Here is a 27413-nt window from a genome sequence, read left to right as displayed (position 1 = left end):
GATAGTTTTGAAAATAACTGTAGTCAATGAGGAGCAGTGTGGTGGGCAGCTCTTAAAATATCTGCTGAGAATTTAATGACAGTTAGAAAATCAAACAAAATTCAGCAGTAGAAAAAATAGAGATCAATCCTTAAAAGGTAAAAACTATTATATAAAGATATACACATATACTGGATAGACAAACCTCATTTAATGAAGGATTTTGAGAGAAGCAGAGTAGTTGCGGGACAGGAAACAGGCAGGTGAATATAACTATTTCCATACATGAAACTGACTTATAAAAACTGTATTTGACTACTTCACTGCACAGAAGACATACTGAAAGTAAACACAATAAAACTTTCAAAAGAATTATAACACAAAGCCTTTGGAGGCTTTACTGAAAACGGAAAAAAAAAAAAGAAAACCTGTGAAAATCTTAAAATCCTACAGCATCAAATAACATAAAGGGACATGACTTTTACATTTACATGGGTATAATATTTGCCATTATGTTTTTATAGCAATAATAAATAAGATAGGATTTTCATTCTTTAATGCTTTTGGTGTGCATTAGACTAGGAAGAAATTTGAGCTATGGACACCTCCTTCCATATTATAGCATAAATTGTCTTCTTTCAAGGACCTACATCGTTCTGGGAAATATTCTGATCTTTGTCAGAAACAAGATATTGAGCTAGATTGAGTATTAATTTGATTAAATGCAACTATTCCTTTGTTGCTTTTGAACTGAAAATAACTGAGATACTTAATGTTGGCTACTCTTCACAGTGTTTTTTTAAGTTGTACTTGACCTTACTTTATCTTCCATGTTTTACCTATTTTTACTAAATAAATCACTGTTTCTAACCCAAGGTCCTCTTATGTCTTTTTTAGCTATTGTTTTGCATTTCTGTAGTCCATGTAGAGCTTTTGCTACCATATTAGATGAGAGAAGATTTTCTGTTTAGACACTCTATAATCTAGCACAAACACATTTATAACCAGAAAAGTGTTCAGTAAACTGAGCAACCTGATCTAGTGGAAGATCTCCCTGCCAATGGCAGGGGGGTTAGAATGAGATGATTTTTAAGGTCCCTTCAAACCCAAACCATTCTGTGATTCTGTGATATTATAAACAACGCTGCTCCATTCCTCTGTTTCCTTATGAAATATTTCCATTCTTTTCCACTTATATGCAAGGGTTACTCAAAGGGATGAAATATCTGTCACAGTACTGTAATGCTGGCTTCAAAGTTTGGTTTACTTCAGAAATTGTTACTAGTAAGTCTTGTGTGTGTCTCAATGAAATAATTTTTGAATCCATCAAATTAAGGGCTATTTTGAATGCTACTAATGTCGCTTGATTTAATTTGGGTGAACACAACAGCAGAATGTGTCTGAAGTCACTTACTCTGTACTTGATGCTATTGCTCCTGCTTACAGATACTCTTCTATTACCATATGTATGGAGCTCACATTGGATCACTGATTGTCTACCAGAGGACTGTGGCAAAACATGAAAAAATTCTCCTTAATCTCACTGGAAACCAGGGTAATTTCTGGCAGAGCAAGACATTGATCCTGGCTGGAGATGAAGATTTCCAAGTTGTCTTTGAAGGGATAGCTGGAACAGGTCCCAAAGATGGCATAGCACTTGATGACATCACATTTTCCAGGGAGTGCTTACCATCCCAGGAGTTTTTACCAGCACAGCCTACGGCATTGCCCCCAACAGGTATGTTCCTGCTATGGGTAAATTGTCTGTAAGTCTGTAAAAGATGAATAGAAGCATTGATTTCATTCCCTGTCTCTCCTTCAGAAGAGAAATAGAATACATGTGTTGCTAAAGAAATGTTGAAATTAACATGCTTCTAAGAAGCTTTCTGAAATTCTAGTAAAAATATTTTATGAAATAATTGAGTACTAAGTCAGAACTTGTGCACCTGCAAGACTTCCTGTCCAGCCATGTGTAATTAGATAATATCTTGTTTAATTCAGTGGGATTTGTTTATTAATAGTTGTAAAATATGGTTATTGTGAAAGAAAGGAGTGGGACAGAGCCAGCGTAGATAGACTGTAATAAAGCCAGCAGGCTTTAATGTTTTTTGACAAGTAGGAATTCCTACTGATATAGTTTAGGCAAGATAACCATCTTCTTCCCATGTGGTGTGAGGAAAGTATTGGTGCAAATATTTGCACTATCCTCACTTACAAAAGGAAAATAAGCACTCATAAAACACTTGCCAAAAACAATAAAGTCTAATGGAGTTGGATTCTAATAACCCTAAGACAAGAGCTGCTCCTGAAAGCAGTGATGTTGCTCATTGCTAATACTTACTTGGACAAAAATGATGAAAGAGAAACTGACAGAGAGGATAGATATCTTTCCTCTTTCCACATTTATCACCAGAGGTACTGAAATGTAAGCCCCCAAAGTGAAATTTAGGAGATGCATTTCATTCCTGGGCCTACTACAAATTTTCTGCATGGCTGCAGCAAGTCATTTTATCCCACTTCTCTGTATTTCTGATCAATAAAAGTAAGTTAATATTTCCAATGTCAAGGACTACTGGGAAAATGGATCATTAATTTGTGTAAGCTGCTTTGCTTTGTTACTGCTGCTAAAGAATAATTTTCCTTTTAGGGTATCATTAAGCACTGCTCAGGCAATGGGAAATAACACTGATGAGACTGCATCAGACCCAAGAAATTACATTGTACTTTGTGCACAAGATAAGCAGGAAAGATATGGGAAAAATTTTCCAGATATATCTCTTATAAGTTGCCAGTTACAGTATATAATATTGGCTTCCTACTTCTGTCAAAATAGTCATGGAAATTTATTGCAAATGAGACTAGTATTTTAAAGTTCAGGTTTATATGAATATTACCCCAAAAGAAACACTAGCTGAAATTTTCAATTCTTTATTTTTTATGTTTTCAGACTCTATTCCCTTAATGGCAGGTGCAAGTCCCTGTGGTTATGTTAGGAATTTTAAAACTTTGGTCTTGATAGCAAAGGATTTTCCAAAATACTTTTATGAAGTATATAATGAAAAAGCTATTAAAATTACAGGAAAAAGCCACCAAAGACATCTTTCTTGGTGTAGCTCATCTAAGATGTACTTTCTGTACTTTGTAGATTCGCAACACTTTGAGATAATGGTCTAAATTCATTCTTAGAGTGATGAATTTATAGTGAATCTTATAAAGAACAATCTTTTCTATATCAACAATTTTCACTTGTTCTAGATAAGAGGTTGATGTTAGCCACTAAGTATTCCAACATGCAGCTACTATTTACAGTGATATCTGTTCAGATCATTGTTTGAAACATGGGTTAAGAAAGCAGAGTGACAAAATGCATGTTGGAGGCTGTGAAAAGTTCTCAGTGATGTAACTTTATCAATTAGAGACAGCTAGAATGACTATGATGATCAACTGCAAAAATCTGGACTCCTAGACTTTTCTGCTTATATAGAGAGACAGAGTTTAACCATAAGTGAAACACTTATATCCATTGTTCAAAATTTTTAAAGTTTCTGAAGATGAAAAACATCATGCAGTAGAGATCTGCTCCTTTCTTTTCTCCATCTAAAGAGAATATTTCTGAAAGAGTTGAAATGTTTTCTCTTTGAGAGATTTGTAGATTTTGAGGTCTATTCTCATAACATAAAAATACAGAATAGATACTGATGCATATTTTTCTACATGTTTTATATGGTTCCCCTATTATATTTGGACATGTGTTTACTTGGAACTTGCAAGGAATATTTTCTTCATTTTAGATACTCAAAATACCACAGTGAACAGTAACTATCATAATGTCTTCTTCCCCTTCTCTTAACCCAAATTAAGTTTGGTTAGTCAGTGTTGTTTTATTTCCCCACAATTTGAAGAGCTTTGAAATTTTTATGAGATACCAATCTCCAATCGGTATTCAGCAAACTGAATAAACCACATAAAAAGAGGAAAATGAAAATCTGACACGATTACTTTTTAAAGTCTTTTTTTTAACCAAAACAAAACCAAGAAAAAAAAAGAAAAAGAAGAAAAAACAACAAACAACTTCATCAGAATTCATTGTATTGCACTCAACAATGGAGATACTTCTGAATATTATAAGCAATATCACTTTGTAACAAAAGTATACTGAAACGGTCCATGGTGGTTGTTTCTGCACATGAAGTACTATGGCAATGGATGTAGTGTAAGGACTAAATAGAATAACATCATTAAATGTTCCTGTCTATGACAGAGACTCGGTGTTCAGAAGTATTGTTCCCTGACTCTGTGTGAACTCTTTGAAGATTTTTTTTTTTTTCTTCTGGATAAACTTTCAGTAATATTTAAGGGCTGAAAGCAAGCACTGGACAAGTAGAAAAGAAAAATTTGAAAGCATTGTCATTTTCTTTAGTCTGAAAGAATGCTGTAGACCTGTGCTCATGATGCTGCTTAGCAACAATGGCACTGAACTGGAAAAACCACTGAGAGCCACTTAAAAATGTTGTGAGGAAGGAACAATAAACAGTTTATGCTGGTGCCTATCAACACTTCACTTTATGAATAGCTATCTATGGAGGAACACTGGGGTTTGCTTATGTCCTGCAAAAGAATTGTGTGAAGGAAGAGACAAAGAAAGTTCTGTTCTAACAGCATTGTTTGTGTTTTTTGCTGTGTCTCTGCAGCGTGGCCAGATTCTCGTTAGACTCTGCCCTGTGTAAGGGGCTGCCTGTACCCACATCAGCCTGGGAGTTATATGATCCCCGCAGGAATGCTCGCGGATTAAGATACTGACTATGCCTACAAAATGTGAGAACATTGGCATGAGTCATATTTTATATGTATATTATTTTTACAAAAGAGACTTCATGGATTTCACAGTAACTTACATGATCTCCAAATTAGCTTGTTCTCTATCTCCTTCCCTCTCTTCTTTACTGAAGTGTTGTTACTGGCTATAAAAAATAGATGATCCCTGCATCAGAATTTCTGATCATGTCTCCATACCACTTATCTGGGAATACAACAGCTGCCAAGGGCTGCCTAATCAGATTAGCAGGCTACAAGGGAGGAAAGCTATTCCCAGTGACAAACAGAACTGGTGGTTGTTGACTTCAGTTTTGTGAGCAGATGAGTGCTATTTCCAACAAGTTAGAAGAGATTCATTGAAATGTTACATGTGTCTTTAAGAAGAGAGGAATATTTACAGGAGATTACATCAAGGTCCATTTAATTTATCCTGTCTCCAGGATAAGATGCTGAGCAAGAACCAAAAGAGGACAGGAGTATATGATGCCTCCTCCTAATGTTCCTAACATTTCCTTTTTAGGAGACCTTATGAACCATGGTTTGGCATATGTAGTAAATGTTAATCTATTTGCCTTCTGTATACAGAGCCTAGTTTCAGTGGGGACACATTCAAAAAGTCTAGCCTCCTCGTTTTTGGCAGCAGTTGTGTAGGTCTGCCACTTACTGAGAAAGCAATTCTGTTTTCAGAGTTTCCTATTTGATGATATCTTTTACTGAAAATGTTGATGAGCAACAGACAAACCCACCTCTGCCATATTGGTCTCTATGAGACTGTCCTCAAGCAACATTATACACTGAAGGAGTTCCAACTTACTTCTTATATGGAAACTATTCCATATGTTTTCTTTTCTCTGACTACTATAATCTTTTGGGATTATAAAATCAGGTTTGTGTAGGGTATTTAGGAACTGAGTGAACAGTGGAATAATACTGTAACAGAATTATTATTTATCTCTTTGCTCTGTTTTGTGATAAATGGTAAAGTCTTATTTGCTTTGCCCTTTTTTGAGCACTGGGTTGAAATTGATACATTTTCAGTACTCTGCTGTGTCACTTGGTAGTAGTGGTAGTGACTTGAGCTCCTCACTCATATGTGAAGACAGATTGTATTAATCTGTATAACTCAATTAACATTGCGTTTCATTGCCAGTCACTCACAATGCAATTCATTTGCTTAACTGTGATTGTTTAGCTCCATTGCTGTCATGTAAGGTATCTGGCACACCTGCCTAGGGCTGGCAGCTATGTTTCAGGGATTATAGGAAAGTCATATCTGTCCTACAGTACAGAGTGAAAAATAGGTATCCTGAAACTACTATTAATCTTACCTGCTATATCTCCTAGGTAAAGATACTTGATTGGGCTCCCAATAGCAGTCATACAGTGCTATGCCTGACCCCCAAATCCAAAGACACAAAATTAGTATTTGTGTGAATAGATCCAGACCTACATCACTTCTTCCCTAGGTTTTATTGCTGAGCATGACATATGGTATAGGATGTCCCTTTGGTCATTTGGGGTCAGCTATCCTGGCTTTGACAATTTCCAGCTTTTTGTGCCCCAGCCAGCTCACTGGTGGAACAGCATGAAAAGCAGAAAAGCCCTTGGTGATGTTTGGGTACTACTTTGGAATTACTAAAACTTCCCTGCAGTATCAACACTGTTTTCATCACAAACCCAAAACATACCATGATACAAGGTACTGGACTCCCCACGTGACCCCACTGTGGCCCTGGGACTTGCTACTTCTCCTTTGTAGCATGGAGCACCACACCTTGTTGGGTCTTTCCTGACCCATTCTGGCTGGGTTCTTTCTTTCACTTCTTTATTTGCAGCTCTCCCTGAAGGCAGCACCAGTACCAGGCAGACACGAAAGCACTTTTCACTTATTGCTGGTGAGGAAGCACAGCAGCCAAGCAAGTGTTGGAAATCAGTAGTGTGCTTGTTATCGTTACAGTGTCATGCTTTGGGAAACAGCCCACTGTACCAGACTTCTCCTCCTTCTTGAATGTTTGTGCGTGGTCGGTCCCGATGCTCATTTTTCATGTTCTTTTCAGGAGACAGGGACTGCTTGGCCTATTTTTCTGCTGCTGCTTTTTGTAGCTCTGTGGTTTTCCTTTCCCAGACTGAAAGCGATGGGTTTTTTTCAAGCTAAGCTGAAGAATGCATTATCTTGCTCCTGGTTACACATGTGCATTTCAGGAAAATGGTGGAAATCCTGTGGAATATGTAATTTGTTTGGTAGCTGGACATAAAGTTAAATAGTAGTCATGCATGCAGGTGACTTGAATTCAACTTCTCTATATATTGTCCAGATGTTATGAAGAGAATTACCCTTATTGTCAGCGAATAAGACAAAATATATAGCTTGGATTTTCACATTGTACTTTCTGATTCTATGAAGCATTCTCCAGCTAAATTCCAAGTCAGTGTAATTAAAATCACTGTCAGAGCAGAGTCTGGATTGGGCCCATAACAGATTAAAATTCTAGAAACTGGACAACAAAACATGATTAATGTAATCTAAGTTTCTTGGAGTTAGGGCACTGTGAGCACCTGTTTTGTGAAACTCTCACAAAACAGTTTAACATCTCTAAAACTTTCCTTAGCTCTTGGGTCTCCACAGACTGGTTTCTGAGAAAGGTGTCACAGAGCAGATATCCAAGTAAGTATGTCAGCAGAAACAAATTTTCGGTGCTGGTAGCTTGAAGTGAGTCTCTAAGCAGCATGTGAGGTATTTATTTCTACATTCATACTATGAACTGGTGATTCCTTTGGCAATGGGTAGCTGGGATATGGGAATAGCTTTTCTAACCGAAGCAAACCATTCCTAAAATTGCAAGAGGAATTCCTGATACTATAGAAACTAGAGCCCTATTAAGGAGCCTTGCTCTTTAATTTTCTCTCTATTAGAAGAACTAAGTAAGAAGACTTTTACCAGATCTAAGGTTTTCCAACACCATCAGTGATACTGGTATTATTAGCTCAGACCTTTCCCTGTGTGTTAGATATTCCACACACGGAGCCTGCCTCTGCCTAGGTGAGCTAAGAACATGAAAGCTGTAACCTTACTTTGCATTCCAAGAATTGGCTAACAAATTACTCTTACTTGAGTGTGATTACCACTTTCTTCGCACACATCTAAAAGCAGAGAAATAATGGTGCAGTACAGGGCATTCTTAGAAATATCTAGTGTTTTTTCCAGTGAGCTAAATCTTGCAACAGCAAACGTGACCCAGAAAAAGTGTTATATTTCATTCTATCTAGTCCTATTTTACCTTTAGTGTGGTACATCTTTGTCAGACACTCAAATTTTCTAGACATCCTAGAACAAAATTTGCATGTGTGGTCAAGAGTGCAGGCATATGTATGTGCTCTCTTCTCTCCCTCTTGAACCGCAGGAAACAAGCTGCACTTTAACTGTTTTTTCAGCACAGACTTATCAACATTCCCTTTGAACTGTATTTTACTTTTGTGGCTAAAATGCTTACATTTTCAGGATGGATATATATTAGACAAAGCAAAATATTTTTTTTATGACATTTGTAAATTTTATTTGCAAGCTCAATTTATATTTCGTACTTTATAGCAAGGAAGATTTGAGGCAATTCACTGCACAGCCTCATTTTCATTTTGTGTTTAATTTTGTTATACTTTTGAACTGAATATGCCTCTAAATAGAATGATACTGTAGCTTTCACAAGATACCTAAGTAACTATCACAGTATGTGCCTGGATTGTTGTTTAGTGGTAGGATAAACAAAGTTAATATACAAGTGGAAAAAGACTCTTAACTGCCAAAATGCATAAAGAATTCCGGAATGCAGAAAGACCATATTCAGTTTATGCTTGTAAGTCAGATCAGATCCTCAGGTGCCTCACACAAGGAGAAGAGATTGAAGAAATGGATGTGGTCTCTGGAAACTTCCAGCTATCCAGAATATAAAATGCTATGTCAACAATAATCGTGGAAGTTGTCCTCAATTAAAAATGATGGAGGTTATTTGCTGAGGCTGCATGGTCTTCACCGAATATAGGGAAAAACAAACTAGCTCTTCAAGTAAAGTGGAGAAGGAATATGACTGAAATAGAGAAATCAAAGATTCATTTCTCCATTTTCCTATTTTCGTAAACGTTTCTTTGTTTGAGGAGAGCCCTTAATATATATGTGTTGCATTTTTTTAGGTATCTGAGTGAAAAATACAGCTGTGGGAAGGGGAAAGATAAATAAAACCACCTTAATGAGCATAATGAATTTTTAGCTGAAGCAAGTCTAAATTTTATCAGACGTATCTAAGACTCAAAATATTTACAGTGTGATTCAGCTCCAAGTTAAGACTCAGATTAAATGTCATGTAGACCTAAGTGTGTGTACTCAAGATGTGTCAGGTATCTAAATTCCAATTATAATAGATGTGCTATATTGTTTTTTTCCTGCCCAGACACTCAACACAACTGAATTGCACATGTAAAGTCATCTGTTGTTGTTTGTCATACACTAGGGTGTCTAAGAAATCCCCACAGTGCTGACAGGTGTGTAACAGGATGTATGGAAAGTATATCCCTTCAGGAGTTGCAGCTGGTAACAAGGAATTATGTTTTACACCTTTTGAAATGCTATGTGTATGAGCAACCAAATAAAACTCTAGGTTTCTATTTTAGCATTATATGATCACTGTTTGAAGTAGAAACAGATCCCGATCAGTTTTAGTAGCCGCTCAGATACTTAGGTTGCCTACGTGTAAGCATGCAGGTATATTTCTCTTTGTGAGCTGTATGCTGTCTAAGTTTTTATTTCAGAACTCTTTTTGGTGTGATTTTATGTGCTTAATCTCTTGCAGATATCTTGCTTTTCCTAGGTTGGTTTAGATTTGCTTTATTAGAAAGGATTTTTGAGTTGCCTTGCTGCTACCTTAAACAGAAATGACTGTCATGTGATGAGCAGTTAGGTTGACAGCATCAAAAGATGGTGCCATAATACTGGTGCAGTATCTCATTTACAGGACGTGACACATAATTCTTTAACTGTAGACTAAGCACCTGTGGGATGGTGGTGCATGATGTCCTTTCCCTATGATGTCTGCTTCTGGCCATGTTCAGTGGCTGCAACCACTTTGAATGGCTCTATCAGCATTTGCCTTTCACATCCACCTTACAGAAATGAGATTTTATATTAATTAGATGATTCTTCTATTCTAAATTTTCTCCCTTTGAAGTCCTCTTGCTTCTTTCATCTACTTTGACAAGGTGTCACCTCATGCCCTCAGTCTCTCCTTTTATTGTCTACTCAGACCAGATCATTGCTGCTTTTACACATGGAATTGCATGCGATAAAAAAAGTAAAACTATTGCACACCTGGATACCGCAGATATTCAAGACTGAGACATTAAAGAGATGCAAATTTACATTTAAGGCAGACTCAACTGAATGGTTTCTGACAGATAATACTATAGAAACTAATGCTTCCAGTGTTACTGTGCAAAAGTTTCACAGAAGATGTCTGATACCAGCTCAGCTTCAGAGGAAAATTTTAAGGGTCAGAATATTGCTTTCCAAATACTAGAAATTAAGATATTAGAAATAATTCAAAGGCCTTCAATTATGTTTTCCTGTTTAGTCTGTGTTTACTTTGAAGATCTTTCGGTTTTAAGGACTTTAATGTAATTAAACTAATGGTAGACTTTTAATATTCTGTGTGTTTTATCCAGCACTGCTGTTTTTTTATAGACAAATAGTACAAGATTTTTGTCCTGACAAAAATTGGCTGCATAGAGTTTTATATATGACATATTTACTTTGATATTACAGCTCAGCTTGAGGATATGTAAATATCTTTTACACATGTTTTCAAAGACTAGAATGTGCCTTGTTTAACAGACAGGTTTCCAAACTAATATTTGTATTAAATATCATTCCATAAGGCTGAATTAAGTTACAAGATCTGCTGCTAGCACAACAGCCAAATGTCTGTCTTCCAACAGATGCCTTTGCAGTTGTGCAGAATGTGATATTTTCCAGTTTTGTTTATCATCTATTTTTTCTACAGAGCTATTTACAATTATATGGGATTGTAAGAAAAACCTATATTATCTTCCAAACAGATGAAATAGTTTCCATAATTCTACCATTCAAATTCTATAGTCTGGTGTTTATTTGGTTGGTTCCCCCCTCCCCTCCCCCGATCTTTCCAATAGTTGAACGTGTGCTTACATTTGTAGAATGATATAGTTCATGAGCACATATGCTGATGAATATTATCTGGAGCACTTTATGTAATTAGATGGAGAATGCACAAGCATTGAAAGATGTGATTCAAAAAATCTTTTAGTAGCATGATGAAATCTGACTTGAGAAATTATTTTCTACAAAATCAGCCTATGAATTTGGGGACGATGTGATAAGACCAGGTGTTACATCAGAAGAAAATTATTGATACAAATTGCAGTGAATAAGACCCAGAATGTCAATGTAGGTTTGTTTATTGCTTGTTTTTTTTAAAGTATTCCTAGTTTTCTGAAGAGTTCTACTAGCTAAATATGCAATATCTAATTAGAGAACTGAATGGAACTGGAAGCTGAAACATTAGTTTTATACCAAGATAAATGATAACAGAATAAAGACCAACAAAAATGAATGAAATATTAATTTCTGACTTAGTGTTAATCAATCCATGTTATTTAGCTGAAGTATTTTGAGACTCATAATTATTATTGCTAGGCATACATCATATAATTAACTAGCTAATGAAAATAGTTTAATTGTGTTAGTTTTATTTTCGTGTGTACTGAAGACCATACTGGAAAAATATATGTGATTCTAGGGGGAAGGACAACAGAGGGACAGGGTGGAGAAAAAGAATCTTTATAATGTTAGTGTTCAGTTTTAGATGAAAGGTGCAAAACAAATAGTTATCTAGAACAACCCTTTATGTCTAAATTTGACTGAATAATTTCTCATATAGCAAATTTCTATTTAATTTTTTTTTAATTTGAAACGCAATATTCATCAACAGAAATTATTTGTGGCTATTTAGTAGCCAATTCTTGAGTGAAAATTAACTGTGTGTTTAACGAGGCTAAAAGGAAAACAGCATGCCCACCAGACCAGTAGTTATATCTACTCTGCCTCTCTTAATGGAGCACATACTTTTGCTTTTTCCCTGCATATATATGTATATGATCACTTGGGCTGCCCTGGATAGAGCAGACACTGACTTCTAATTCTCAAATGGTTTGAGACTGTAAACTTGGAAAACATGGCTGAAATATCTCTTCTTGTGATTATATATTCAAAATATTTTGACATTTTTCACACTTCTGCAAAAAAAAAAAAAACCCACAACCCAGCATACAGCTAAAGGCTTTGTGCATGCAGAACATCTGTTCTAAAGAGTTTCCCTACTGAGAAAATGTGTAACAGATACACTGTTCCCCTTTCAAGAGGCAGTATCAATAGCAAGTTATAAATATTCCGTGATGATAAACTCAAGCATGATTTTTATCATAAGCTTTTAAGCTTACTTATCTCTTATTTATAATTCTTAACACAAATGTTTTAGTGGGATATGTAAAAGCTAATCAGGGTGATAAGTAACAATTTGTCTAGTAATCAGGAATAAACAGTAGCTGACACAGCAAATAAAGGTTCACTATCCAAAAGAGGAACTTTATTGGGGCTTTTTTGTTGGGTTTGTTTTGTTTTGTTTGAGTTTTTTTCCTGTTTCTGTAATAGGATAACAAACCCCTGATAAATACTATCTCAAGCAAAAAACTTGTCTCTCCATGTAAGGAGGAAAAAATCTTTTCTATAGCAAAGCTATTGCTGGCCTGTTGTACCAGACAGTGACAGATGGATTCATGCACATCCTACAGCTTACTCCCTTTGGAATCAATTTCTGTGACAGATGATTATGTGATTCTCTGCAGTGGCTCTTAGGAGATGTACAGATGCAACCAAGAGGATGACTTACAAGTAGATGCCTTACGTTGGTCAAAAGCTATTCCACTCATGAAGCTCAAGTAGTAAGGTTGCCTTACCACAATTTTTTCTTTCTGTCCCTGAAGAATAACCCTGGTTTGAGACTTTGAGTTTTGAAATAAGATTTGACTCTTAGTAGAGATAAAGAGTTCTAAGAGATGAAATTTATCATCTGAGAGCTTGGTTAGCAAGGCCAGTATCCACTATTCTAGTGCATACAAAACATGATGTACTGATTTATGAACTTGAAAAGACTTATAGAAATATTCTAAAAAAAAAAATTAATTAAAAAAGAAATCTTGAATTTGGGTGCTCAGTTTGAAATTAGTGAGACCTAATTTGTCACAAAGCCGAAATGTCACAGGAAAAGTCTTTCTCATGATTTTGTCACGGCATATATATGAAGTTATTCTTCTGTATTTTGAAGCTGTCTAGTGTTGTGTAGATAGGCTTCAGAACATTGGTATAAGAAAGTATTTAGCTTCCATTAGACTTTCAGATGAAGGCTTGAGACAGGTAATATGAAATTTTTGAGTAGCATTTGGGTTTGGGTTTTAGGTTTGTTAGTACATTCTTTGGTATTTCTCTTAGCTTCCTTTCCATGATCAGGAAAGCTGGTTGGTAGAGTTTACGTACAAATAAATGTACCTTAACTGCTCATGAATAAACAGAGGGTAGATGCTAAGCTGGCTCCTTATCTGAAAAGCAAAAAATAGCCTTTAGGTAAAAGCAATAGAAAAAGTTACTGATTATATTGAAAGTAGAGGAATTGCCTCCGGTTGTTGCCTTTCATGAGGGAATCTTGACCTAGTGATTTGAGCAATTTTTTTTTAAAACCCAGGTTCTTCTGAAGTGGGATGAAACAATCAGGTTCCTCTTTTCAATCACAATTTTTTCTGCTGTTTCCTTGTTCAATCACTTTCTTAACCTATATGCTACTATTTGCTTACCTCAAAGAGTGCTGTTCAACATGAACACATACTGAATTGAGGTACAGTGAATAAAGGTAATATTGCTTTGTGGAATAAATGATTCTGCTGGATTGGATGAACATTAAATGGTAAAACATACATTTGTCTTATTCATAGTAGCTTAAACAATAAGGAACAGAACTAGTTACTTGTGTTAGGAGATGCTAACAGTGTAACATTAGAGCATACAGGTTCCAAATGCAGTTGTTCTTCCTTGCAGAATCACAACTCAAACCACGCATACTGACTTCATAGGTATATTTTTCATCTTTCTTTCACTGAGAACAAACATGACTGTAACACAGAGGAAAGAAGCTACATTTCTTTGACATACTGAGTGATTAGAGTTTGTTGGTGTCTTTCTCTTCCACCAAGCATAACTCATTTTTTCATTTTCCCGCTGACCTTTCCAGTGGAGGCTAAAAGGTGTATGGAAGGCTGTTCAAGACATCAATAAAATCTTTTAATCATCACATCCGCTTCAGCTCACTCTAGCATTCTAATATAGGTAGAAAATTTTGTAATATAATATGGTAAATACAGTAATTCTGAAACTTATTCCTTCTGAAGAATGAGAGATATGAAGAGTTCATAAGGATCATGAGATTCAGTTTCATCTGTTTTGGACTTTTTTTAGTTTCTCTTACACCTGACAATTACTCAAGTATTGCTGAAGAATTTAAACACGGCTGTGTTCAAATGCTGTAATTTATAACAGAAATGCTGTGCAAATTGTGTTTCTTGTAGGTCTTTAACACTTCCATCCTGTTTGTACATAACTGAGAATACTCCAGAGCAGTTTCCTTTGTAATTTATATTTGTATTATTGGATATTAATAATGATTTAAGGGAATATATTGAAATGTATAAGTACTAGAGGTGCCCAACTGACAATAGATACACATAACTTGTTATCTTTCTCTTTGAATAGTGAACAGTCTTACAACAATTTAAGCCATTTCTGGACCACCTTATAGTGTCTAACTTGTCAAAGAAAATACTGGTTCTTGAGGACTTGTGGACATATAATACAATTTCTCAGTGACTATTTTGCTCTTTTACTGCATAAGTCATGTCTTTTTTCATACCTTTATTTGCCAGAGAAGGGGATTCCAAAAGTATTTTGGGTTATTATTACAGCTGTGGAACCAGCATTTCTCAAATTCTGGGCCTCCATGCCCACTGTCTTCTCTTGCCTAAGTTAAACCTAATTCGACCTCCTGCCCTGTGGTTTCAGAGTCAAGGCTGTGACTATAAATGAGAGCTGGTTGCACAGGCTTTGAGTGGGATATGAGGGAAGCATTTTCCACCTGTCACATGTACTGAGTACAGTCTGGTCAGGCTGCTCTGGCAAACTGTACAAAGGGCGTTTGTCACTGCCCTGCAGCTCAGCCTTCCACTGTATGCTTTGGCAACCACTTGGATTGTGATGGAGAATGTGAAAGGAACACATAAAATCATAGAATAGTTAGGGTTGGAAAGGACCTTAAGATCACGTAGTTCCAACCCCCCTGCCATGGGCAGAGACACCTCACACTAAACCATGTCACCCAAGGCTCTGTCCAACCTGGCCTTGAACACCGCCAGGGATGGAGCATTAACAACTTCCTTGGGCAACCCATTCCAGTGCCTCACCACCCTTACATTAAAGAACTTCTTCCTTATATCCAAACTAAACTTCCCCTGTTTAAGTTTGAACTCCTTACCCCTTGTAATATGTACATTAGAGGAAAAACACGTGAACTTAAAAATGACAAACAAAGAACAAAATATTAGCAAGACAAGTACTTGTTTACAAGAACAATTAGTAGAAAATAGATGCTACATTAAAGAGAAAGGACAATCATGGACATATTCCAATGCAACTAGTGAAGATCTCTCCTCCTTCAGCCCGAGTTATAACATAATCAGATGCTTTTAGCTCATTATCTACACAGCTTTCCTTTGATCTCTTAATAGAAATTCTGTTCTGATGTACATCAGCTATTCAGAATGTGTGCACCCCATTTCTTATGCTCAGACTGATCTGATTTATGAGTTTGTGCTTTATTTCGAGCTGCCTTCTAGATTCAGTCTACAAATTTTTCTCGCATTGGAAACCCAGGCAATGAAACAACTGAGCAGTCTTCACTAGGCACCAGGAACTGCAAAAGCCATACCTTCTCCCACCCTTGACATTCAGATAGCAATCAGACTGTTAAACTGAAGATCACAACTAAACCACTTTGGGCTCTAAGGTACTGATGTCTTCAGTAATGCATCAGTCCAGGTTTTGCAAAAGCACTAAAATATTTAGCTGCTCAGGCAAGGTGTCATCGTGTTATAAAATGGGTTTCAGATGAGCTGTTGAATTGTACTTCTAGGGCATGCTACAACTTGCAGCCAAGCCTAGAGATCTTCAGAAGGCAGCTTAACTGACTTATTTCCATATCTGCTGCACCAAGATATTCTTACATGGCACAGGGATTGTATGTGATGGAAGAAGCTGGATATACAAGACTGAGTTTAAACATTTTGACCTAAAAATGCATACTATTACTAAAAGTTAAAATGAGAGAAAAAAGGGAAAAAAAAATATTAAAAGTTCCACATATTTTTAGGATTGTGGATTTTATACCTAAGGAACATTTCTTCATTCTGTGTCTGCTAAAGAGCTCAGTGAGTGAATATTTATGTTTAGTTTGTTTGAGCCAGGGCATGGCAAAAGAAATTTATTTATTTATATCATTTCATTATATTTCCTGAGAGTAAACTCAGGTGTGTCATTTAGGTTTTTCAGGTATTTGATCTTTCTCACTGTAGTAGACTCATATAATGAGAACTACTATTCCTGAAAAAGCTTTGCTTAAAAACTAGATGTGGATTTCTTTTTGTCTTAGAGTTTCTTTGTCTACCCTCAAGAAAATAGATTCTTTAATTTTAACTTGGCTTTGGAAAAGGAAGATTGTGTGTAGGCATTGATATATCCGTGTTCCTGTTATCAGTATCCTGTCACAACAGTTTTCCTTGTCTGTTCCTATATTTATGTTGGAGACTTAAACAATCTGGTTATCACTGCAATAATCATTCTAATGCATATAGTATTGTTTCAATTTTCTGGAGAGGAACAAAGCAGTATTAATAGTATTGCAATAGAAGGAGCATCTGTCAATGCATCCAGACATAGGTCTCTTCTTATTCACCATTTCCTATCTGAAGAGATTAATTGAAAATTTCCTTTTAAGCTGATTTGCTAGAATGTTTTGTAGACTAATACATGGGAATGTATGCACCATTTCTGGCAGCATTAGTATACCAGCACTCCAATAGTGGAGGAGTTAAAAAAACCTGGTAAGACTATCTCTAGTAAAAACCTGGTTTTTATTTCTTGTGAGTGAATGCACTTGAGACTGAAGCTTTTATTCTTTACAATACTGTTTTTAGACTTCCCTTGCCCTGCCTGTAGTATAGCTGCAAAATCTTCTGTATGAAGAGGCACTTAGTGTCCATCTTGCCTTCAACTCCCTTTATCCTTGAGAATTTCTGTTAACCTTAAATACAGCAAAGGACAATGTTAGGGTGCATTGAATGTGTCACAGATTGGGTACATCTTAAAGTGTATTGAGTGACTGACAAATTATCATACTTTTATAATAAGAAAAAATAAAGTGCCATCAAACAGAACAAAGATGATGCTTCAGTGCTCTGAAATGGATAGAGACAATAGTCTTGAACAGTGATAGGCTTCATTGTTATTTATCTTTTTGATTCTTAATGGTTCTAAGGATTAATATTACTGAGTCTGCTTACTGGACAGGAATTCTCTTGTGTTTATATGTGGAAATGGACAAGGTAAAAATAAACTGGGAAGGTTTTGGTGGTTAAAAATCCTTCATCAGCCCATTGTCATGGCAGAAACTTAAAGGTTAACAGTTTCTTCTCAGTCCCTTTTGCAAATGAACTCAAGCTGTTGTTTTTTTAAACTTTTTGTTGCACAGAATGCAAATTAATATGTCAAGGTACTTGAGAGGCTTGCAAAACAAAAAAATTGCAAGTGTTTACGCTCCATCGTAGAAAAAAACAGAGTATTTACAATGAAAGAGCTGATAATGTGTAGTAGTTTTTAAGCCTTTTTTTCCAGAGCTTCAACTTCTGAACATCTTTAGAAATTCTTTGAATATCCAAAGCTTTGCTTTTGAAATGAGGTGCATTTTTCACATGCCTGTGCTGACAAGTCATTATTACCATGCATCATCCACTGTGATGAGCACAATTTACTCTGTCCTTGAGTAACACCAGTGAGATATTAGAGGAAAGATGCTCCTGTTAACAATTTTTTTCTTTTTTTTTTTTTTTTTTTTTTTTTTTTGTTAAGGACACACACAATTCAGTCTTCCAGTAAAGTCAACTCAGAGCAAGAATGATAATGGAATAACTGTTGTAGGAAAAGCCTCAGAGAACTAAATTATCTAGAGAGCCCCTATCCCTGGGATGTCAAACTCTTAGCATGCTGATTAATTACTCTGGCCTCTATACCAAATTATGGTTGTACAAGAGCTCTAGCTTTGATTTAGGAACAGATATGCTTCCAGCTATGTGAATGTAAATAACACCTTTAAAAATATTTTGAAACAGATCTTTAGGAGTCTATTAATGATATTTTTGATAATTGTAAACTATCCCATTAATTTGATTGGATGCAGATTTGGAAAACAGAGACAATGTTTTCCAACATTAAATACCATTAAATATAATAAGCTTAAAAAACACTAGCTTGACAACTTTTGGAAAACACTTATCACCAATCTGTTTCCTGTCAGTCTAAAACATGAATTATCTTTCTCACAATGCTGATATAAAATAAGAACTGAAAAAAAACCAAGTTTAAGTTATGAGAATTAAGTGCTAAATGCTTATGAATACAGTCATAAGTAGTATAATCCTATATACAATCATATATTTGAAATTTTCTAGAAATTCTGATCTTATTCATCTTTATCAGTTTAATTATTATACTTAATTTATTTCCAATAAGCAAAGATTAATTTAAAGAACCAGCTTCAGGAAGATTTGGATCTGAATGAGAACTTTGAGATTTTCATCTCTATTTTATAACTAATATAGGCATATATAAACATTTATCTGTTATAAATTCTCAGAATTATATGAGCAAATTAAGGCCTGCAAGTGCAGTTTGATTTTTTAAAACTAAAATGTACTACTGCTAGTATGTAATTTAGCCTCCTCTATGACATTAACTGTGTTTTTGTGTAGAGTTTTCTTTGATTTATCAAATAATTTTAAGTTAAACTAAAGCATATCTCTAGGGAGAAAAAAAGAATTGCTCTGTTAAAAGCTTTTAACTAACCGAGAATTTGTCATTGTCTGTTATCTTGTTATTTTTTCACTGGTTAAATACTCAATCATTTTATTTTAATTTGAACTTTACCAACTTCAGTTTTCCAGCATGTAGTGTTGGGGTTTTTTCTACTAAATGAGAGCTTTCTGCTATCAGTGTTTGTCTTCCTACAGGTAATTGCAGACCATGATCAAGCATTTCTTAAGTTTGTCTCTTATAAATTACATTAATTGAACTCCATTTGGTCACTCAATGTAAGTGTGTTATCAGCTATTTCATTTAGGAGTCTTTCATGGCTAATTTAAGCAAATATGACAAAATTAGTTTTCATTGAGTGAAAATGAAATTATTGCCTACTCAGAGATAAGTCCAAACACATAGTGAGAACTTGTAATGGATTTTAATGGAAAAGTAATAAGAAATACATGAAAATTAGCTATTGCCTTCATAAAGGGAAGGATGAGGGATTCTCATTCTGAAATGAAAGGCAAGCTAAATATAGTGAACTGATAAAAAAATTGAGTGACAAAAAAACCCTTCAAGTATAAAGTGTTTCTGAACAGATATGTGGGAAGATCATCTGAATACCTTAAGACCTTTTAAGTCATAGTGGAGGAAATCAAGCCCTTCTCAGATATCTCCATCTGCTAAAGTGGGAGAAAAGATTAAATAAAAGAGTGTTTGTGCTTTATCTTATCATACATTAATGGAATTACTTGATTTGAGAGGATTCAAAATTTTATATTTATTTTCAGAAAGGAGCTAAATAAGCAATAGTTATTGCTATATACAGAGTGATATGAGAATTAGCTACTTTATAGAGAAGTCCTGTTGTGACATGGGTTATGGTTTCAAAGATTAAAGAATAATTTTTTTCCCTTCTGGAATTACTTCTTTGAGAGCATAAAAGTTCTTATCATTTAGAGTTTGAAAGTTTACATGAATAACATGGATGCTATTTCTTAATATGAATCTTTTCTGCAATTTATTGTTCTTCTGCCTCAATGCTGCAACCTATATACTATGTTATCTTTATTACTATTCAAAGTTCATTGATCTAGAAGAGAAACCGTATTTCAGGTCTGCTACCAAAAATTATTTTTTCTTGATGTTTGCAAGTACTTTTTTTTTTTTTTTCAAAATATGTTTAAGAGATACACCTTTATAAAATAAGTGATTAATCTTGGTCATACAACTATATGTTTTAAAATACAAATGTAAATGTGAAATCTGGGTGGTTTTTTTTCAGGGTATATAGAAAAGGGGGTAATTGGTGCAGCTGTTTTCCTCTGTTGTATAAATCTCTCTCAATTCAGAGATTATTGATCTGAAAGATGCTAGGAGCTCCTTTGGGTCCATTGCAGCCTAATGTGTTGATGCAGTTACCACACAGGCCTAAAAGTCTGCCTGTTAATAATCTTTAAGAAATACTGCTTGGAGGAAGTTACTGAATCTTGCTAAGAAGTTCCTCTCAGTTAAATATCCCTATTATACCCACATGCATCTATACAACACAGTGTTTGGAATGTTATAATTGAGATAAAGTAGGAAGGAAAGGATGAGAGCTAAAACCCATCCCTCTTCTTACAGGATTGGGGGTTTTGTTCATTTTTGTTTCTTTTTGGTTTAGTTTTTGTGGTTATAAAGTTTTAGAAATATGTCATTCAAAGAGAAAACATACCATGGAAGTACATCCTGAAACAAGTCACGTCACAGACTAAGTTAGACAGTGCAATATCATTCATTACCCATGCTTGAAAAGATTCATTCATGCCAGGATTCACGATGATGGGGTTTTTGTTGTGGGGTTTTTTTGTGTTTTTTTTTTTTCTCAAAAAACAAAAGACTTCCACTTTTTAACTCCATTTCTTTTCCAACCTGAAATGGGAAGCGATGCTTCTGTTTACAAAAGGATCTCAAAATGCAATAGTTATTGCAATTTTGAATCATGATGAACAGTAGGAAAAGTATTTCCAAGCATGGACTGCAAAGAGGGGTTAGTACTTGTTTTCTTTTGCTAACATATAGTGATTCAAGGCTTGTTTTAACTAAAGCCTACAGCAAAGGGGTGTGGCAGTGTTTTTTCACTTAGTTTGAGGCATTTATAATTTAGCGTCTGGCATAACCAAGTCCTAGGAATGGAGGCTGTCAACACACCAATTGAATACTCCATCTCTTGTTTTCTTTTTATTAATAAATCAGTTATTCTGACCCTTTAATAAAACCCAGCCTTATGTGAATTTCATTTAGCTCTGTCAGGTCCTCTAAGGTACTGATAACGGGAAATTGTTTTAGTAGGATGTGATTTTCAGTATTAATTAACTCAGATTGTTCCTATACTTGTACAACTTTCATGCATCTGCAAATTTTAATTATATGCCTGAGGAGCTAATATAGTAATACTCCTATTTTTAAATAAAATTAGGCTTGTGCATTTATTTCTGGCAGAGCAGGATGGCCAAAAGAAATAGGGAGAGTTCATTTCAAAATTTTGTGTCTTCCTTCCTGATTAGAGACTGTACTGAAGGGGCAGAGCCCTGCAGAAACTGGTCTGAAATGAAAACATGAAGCTTGGAAATGGATCCTGTAAAATGAGTCGTACAACTTTTACGCTGTACAATAGAAGAATTAGCCCTCAGTAGTGCGAGGAATACTGCACAGAAAGGACAGCATCAACCCACTGAACTCATAAAAAAAAAAAAAAAAAAATCCATTAAAAAGCAAGACTCTGCAGTGAAAATAGAAAAGCTTTTTCTCTTTTTCTTCAAAATTGGGGCTGCTAAACTAAGCTCAACTTTGCAGGAAAAATGAAATGGTTTAATCCCACAACATGAAAGGAGAATGTCAGCAATTAAGTCAGACTAAAAAGCTTTGTTAGTGAAGGAATTCTTGGCTGGAACTTGCCCTCAGAGGCTTTACAAGAGAAGCAGTCATTTATTTAGACAATTTCTTGACAAAACACAAAAGAAATAAACTGATAATGGATTGGCACTTCAGGGGAACCAAAGGCTTTTATTACAATTGCTCTGGACCACCCTCCTCCTCCTAAATATCAAACACTCAGAGATGTAACCTTCCAGTAACCTTGCTGGGATGCGTGGCAGTGTGATTCACCAGGACACCCTCATTCTTCTCTTTTCAGGCTCCTGCTCACATGGCTATTTGCAATGTCAGAACGGCAAGTGTTACAGACCAGAACAAAGCTGTGACTTTGAAGACAACTGTGGGGATAATACAGACGAGAGTGAATGTGGAACTTCCTGCACCTTTGAGAACGGCAGATGTGGCTGGCAGAATTCCCTGGCAGACAGTTTTAACTGGGTACTAGGTGTCGGCTCATCTCAAAATCTTAGACCTCCCAGGGACCACACGTTTGGAAACAGAACTGGTATGTTGTTAATTCACAAGCAAGATGCAATTGTCATCTTGGAGCTCCTCATACCACCCTTCACAGGCAGCAGGGGGATTCTAACATGTCTAATCACAGTGTCATTTTTAATGAAATAGATGTGTAACAATATCAAAATATCAATTACTGTTGTAAAATAATTTTAAGTTAGGAAAATCTGATTCTCAGTTGTTTCTCCTTTGAGTGTTGCTGTATAACTCAAGCAACATACTTTGTTATTTGTCAGAAGAGGTATTTGGTCCAGCTGCAGCTTGAAAAGGCGAATTAGCTCAGCTGTGAGATTTACTGGGTCCTGCTCCTCCAGAGCTTGAACTCGCAACCAGGAAGCTTTAAGTTACTCATAGTGACTATTCATAGTCTAATTTTAGGTAATTTTAAGTAAATAAATTTAAATAAATAAACCTTCTTTGCTAGTGGTAGTGGAGCTTCTGCTTTGTTTTGGCCAAACCACCTAGTTATCTGTCCTTTTTCTTTCTGCAAGCTCCATGCATTCATGTCTTTGAAAGTCCCATAGCTCAGAATTGATCTTAAATTGAAATATTCCGCAGCAGAGTTGTACAAAGGTGTGTGATTTGTATTTAGTAGTTGTTGAATGTTTACACAAACTGCTGAAGGACAAAACCAAATAAAAACAAAGTTTACTTGAAGATATGTAGAAACTCAGAGGCTAGCGAAAGCTTGCCAAGGTGGCTGAGGGTGGAACAGCCAAAAATAATCACAAAGATTAGGTGTTCCTTTAAATTTTGAGACAGTCCACTCAGGTTGCATTTCACTGATCTGAAAGTAAGATGCAGTAGAAGAGAACTGCTTTCCAATGTGTCCCTCTCTTTCATTTGGCTTTTAAAATAGCCAGTTCTGTTAGAACACAGATTTTATCTATCTTTGTGGTATGTATGTTGAATCCCTTAGTAGTTTTTATAGCATACAACTTACAATTGTATGTTGTATGTTATATCCCACATATGAATAAATTTACTGCTGATCTAATTCTCAAATGTAGAAATCTACCCTGTAATCTGAAAGTTAAGTGTTATTGTTCTGGTGAGTAATCACACAGGTCAGATTCTCCATTTCTTCCTGAAGAGCTGTTTTATAGTCTTGAAATTCTGTTCTCAATAAATATATTTAGAATTGATTTCACTTTTTATACTTTTCATGTGGTCAGTTTTTTGACAGGGAAGGTGCTATGTGGCTATAATCTTAGAACTGGTAGCACTGAACACTTTTGTTCATCATGAGAAAACCAAAACAAAACTCAGCTTAGTTATTAAAATTTTGTCATATATGGTAAAGAATACTGTAGTATTCAGTGACTGGTCCTTTTACAATATAAATTTCAGCGCTTACTTGCAAAGCCACAGCTTTTGAGCTTAGATGAAACACTCAACTCTAGCTCCCCTATTAGCACCTCTGTTTTCAACATTAAAATGTTGAAAATTTTCTTATGACTAGAATTGCATCATTCTGTTTGGAATGAAGCTGTTTGTTCTTTTAATCTCCTAGCCAAGCTTGACCATCTGTGATCAGTTCACCGTCCCACAGTGCTAGTCACAGTCTTCAGGTCAAGGGGCTTTCCAGAGGGTCCTTGTCTGCCACCTTAACCAGTCAAGTTTCTTTTCAAAGAAGACTGTGAAAGTTTTTTGGGTTAGGCTGCTTTGGGAGGTTGTTGTCTAGTCTTAACAAAGAATAGAGGTATGCAAAAATGGGTTAAAAATTGCCAAAAATGGCTTTAAATGTTTTGGTAATGTCAAAACTGGGTTGGAAATGGCCAAAAATGGAGTCAAAAGTTTTACACAGAGGACAAAATTGGATAGAAATTGCAAAAAAGTTTAAAAATAGGCAATTCATGGCTTAAAACAGCTTAGAAGGAAGAAAAAAATTGGTTACAAACATTTAAAAATATGTAAAACCGAATTAGAACTGGGCAAAATTGGGTTAGAAATGGTCAGGGTTGACTTGGTTTCCAACAAAAGTCATTTGCCTAATATTAAATAGGCATTAACAAACATTGGCATGTCCAGCACTTAATCCAGTCTAACCATGTCTTCCTAGCAGACATTGATGCACTGTTACTGCTTGATATCTCATAGTGTTTATGTCCGCGGCTTGTTGAACACAAAAAATAGCAGGTGTAGAAAACAAAAGTTCATTTGCATTTTCTAACTTTTACTTTTTTAAATATTATTATGATTATGTCACTAGACTTGTTAAATATATGCTTGACCTCAGGGAAAAAGCAAATTTCTCATCCCAGAATATTATGGCAGGCATTTACAGTTGTAACTTAGCCAGATAAGTGAACTTTGCTTCTAATGAAGGAAATTTTTTTGTCTAACACTTTAGTAGATGTGCAATTATAATTTAAGTGTGTTATTTATGCTACACTTATATTTATGTGAACTATACACTTGTTTTTTGTGCAAAGGAAAAAAACAAGTTAAAAAAACTTACATAATTTATTATACTTCTGATTAAAAATAAAAAAGGAAGACTCAAGGACCATAACACTACTTGAAAATATTAACTGTAGGCATCTATTATGGCAGTTTCCTCCAACTGCATAATTTAAATGTGAGTTAATATTCATACATTTAAAAGTACAGATCACCAAAGGCAGTACGAATCATTAGGGACACCTAATGATTTATAAATACATGAAGGCTTTTTGTCTGTGTCACAAGTTTTTGCATAGTGTGACTCACTGTTTTGAAGGTTATCTTTCAGATGTTTTATCCTGAAATTTACCACAGTGTGGCTATTTTATGATGTATTGTCAAAGCAGCAGCTAATGCTGTTGGGAAAGGACTTGTAATCAAGCTAGGAAATATAGAAGTGTTCCCATTCTTCTCTGCAGGCTCATCCAAATCTTTAGCTGCTCCCAGTTTATTCCTTATGAAATAAGTACACAGGGAATGTGATCTGGTTATTTTTACCCTAAATCAAGGTTCACAAGTATAGGGCCTATATTTGAAGTATGGTTCATATGTCTCTGCATTTACTTTGCTGAGTTTTGGAATCTAATCTGAAAGTCTAAAGCAATTTTTCAGTAATACATCATTTAATTTCAGGACAATTCCTGTACCTTGAGGCCACTGCAGTAGGCCTGAAAAATGAAAAAGCCCATGTGAAGAGTTCCAGATGGAAAGAATCAAGTGGGACTTGTGTGATGAGCTTCTGGTACTTCAAGTCACCAAAAGCCATGGGACACATTCAGGTTCTGATTAAGGTAATAAAAAAAAAACCTTTTTCTTTGAATATCTGATATCTGTAAAGGTGTATGTGCTCCAGCAGAGTTCTTTGGCACTGTCACTCTCATATTCAGCTTTTAGTTTGAAAGAGCTCCCATGTGCCTCCCAGTTTTATTATTCCAGTGTCTTAAAAATGCTTTTACTATTTCTCTTCCAAAATAAGATCCTCTGAAAAGCCACAGAAAACCTTTTAAAACCTCTTTCCATTTTCCCTCTTCACATATTAGTACTTTATCTTTGATATTCTCCAAGTGAGAGCTATGTTCATGTTTTGCTGCTACTCCTATTGGTAGAAATTAGTAACAGAACCATATTGTTCCGATGGGATGACATCCACCAAAAAAAATGAATTACCAACATGCATACAGTGAGAATAAAATGAAAAAGTATTATTTCATTGAATTATTTCTATTTTTACATAGACAGGTGCAGAATATAGAATCAATTTTCTTTAAAAGTGACATTTTCTTCACTAAACATAAGATGACAAAAAAGTTATTTAAACTTCCTTACTGTTCCAAGCTGTTTACTTGTATTGAGTTACAAATAAAACTGATAAGTTCTTTGAAAATCGGCTGTTCCATTTGTTTGTTAAAATGAAAAAGGATTAAATGACTCTAAAAGCATGTTTTAAATGATATAATTCTAACTAAAATGTAGAGATTAGTGATTGTGTATGAAAAGCATATATTATTTATACAGCTGTTTTCTTATGCAATCTCTGAAAAATCGAAAAGAAAAATAAATCTCATTACTTACAATTAATAAGGTGCAAAATTAAACATTTATATTGACTCAAACTTCAAATTCTGTTCTCCTTGCCTTACTCAAAGATGTAGCTTGCAGCACTCAGATGTTTTATTTAGGAGCATTTTAGCATTACTTAATTTTAATTGCAAACTTAATTTTAACTTGCAAACAAACTGATGGAAAATAAATGGCAGCTGTATTAGATATGTGTGAGTAGTTTGCATTTAAACTATCACTGTTGATTGCATACAGTAATTATCACATTAAGTATGATGCAGCATGGACAGTTGCATTAAAAACAGAAAAATAATTATCCCTCATTTTACTACATACAGTGATGTTAAGAATGCACATTCAAATACTTCTGTTAAACAGGAGACAAAAAGTAAAATAAAAGAAAATTAAACAAACCACACCACCTAAAATTAGTTTCAGAGACATTTATTCCCTGTTGGGATTTTGTCTCTGAAAGGTTCAGGTCCAGTAGCTCTTAATTATTAATTAACCTTGACTATTTTTGCTACCCTTAGGATGGACAAAGGGGTTAATATTTTTTATTATTTTTTACATAATTGCCTTGAGCAGAGTTTTACTAGATAGTTATTCCTGTTGATAAGAGCCTGTAAAGATTCTTTTTTTCCTGTACTCTCATGGTTCTAATATTTGAAATATAATGTGCAAATATATAACTTCCATGGAATGTTCTGGATCACAATTACAAACATTCCCTTTCTCTAGGTTTTGGGAATATTCTTTATGCTTTTACTTTCTTTCATACATATTACAGTGAAATGTCTTCTTTTTATTTTCATTTAATTTTACCATCCTAATAAATCTTTTAGATGTTCTTTTAAAGTTATTTTAAATCTTTCTTTCAGGGATCCTGAGTAACAGCTGCTTCTTCTCTCTCTCTTTTTTTTTTTTT

The 27413-nt window shown here is 35.1% G+C and overlaps 1 protein-coding gene across 1 annotated transcript in view; it reads left to right on the top strand.

The window, feature by feature from the left end:
* Window positions 1-27413, top strand: part of MALRD1 (MAM and LDL receptor class A domain containing 1) — a 260927-nt gene that overhangs the window by 114899 nt on the left and 118615 nt on the right. Inside the window, exons 26-28 of the mRNA XM_061352209.1 lie at window positions 1426-1717; window positions 22224-22469; window positions 25559-25716. Coding sequence (XP_061208193.1) covers window positions 1426-1717; window positions 22224-22469; window positions 25559-25716 — 696 coding nt within the window. The remainder of the gene's footprint in view (window positions 1-1425; window positions 1718-22223; window positions 22470-25558; window positions 25717-27413) is intronic.

This window comes from Neopsephotus bourkii, unplaced genomic scaffold (assembly GCF_033783945.1).
Source record: "Neopsephotus bourkii isolate Nb327-2 ecotype Australia unplaced genomic scaffold, CSIRO-AGI_Nbou_v1 NB_53, whole genome shotgun sequence".
Lineage (NCBI taxonomy): Eukaryota > Metazoa > Chordata > Aves > Psittaciformes > Psittacidae > Neopsephotus > Neopsephotus bourkii.
This window is presented reverse-complemented; position numbering and strand designations above follow the sequence as displayed.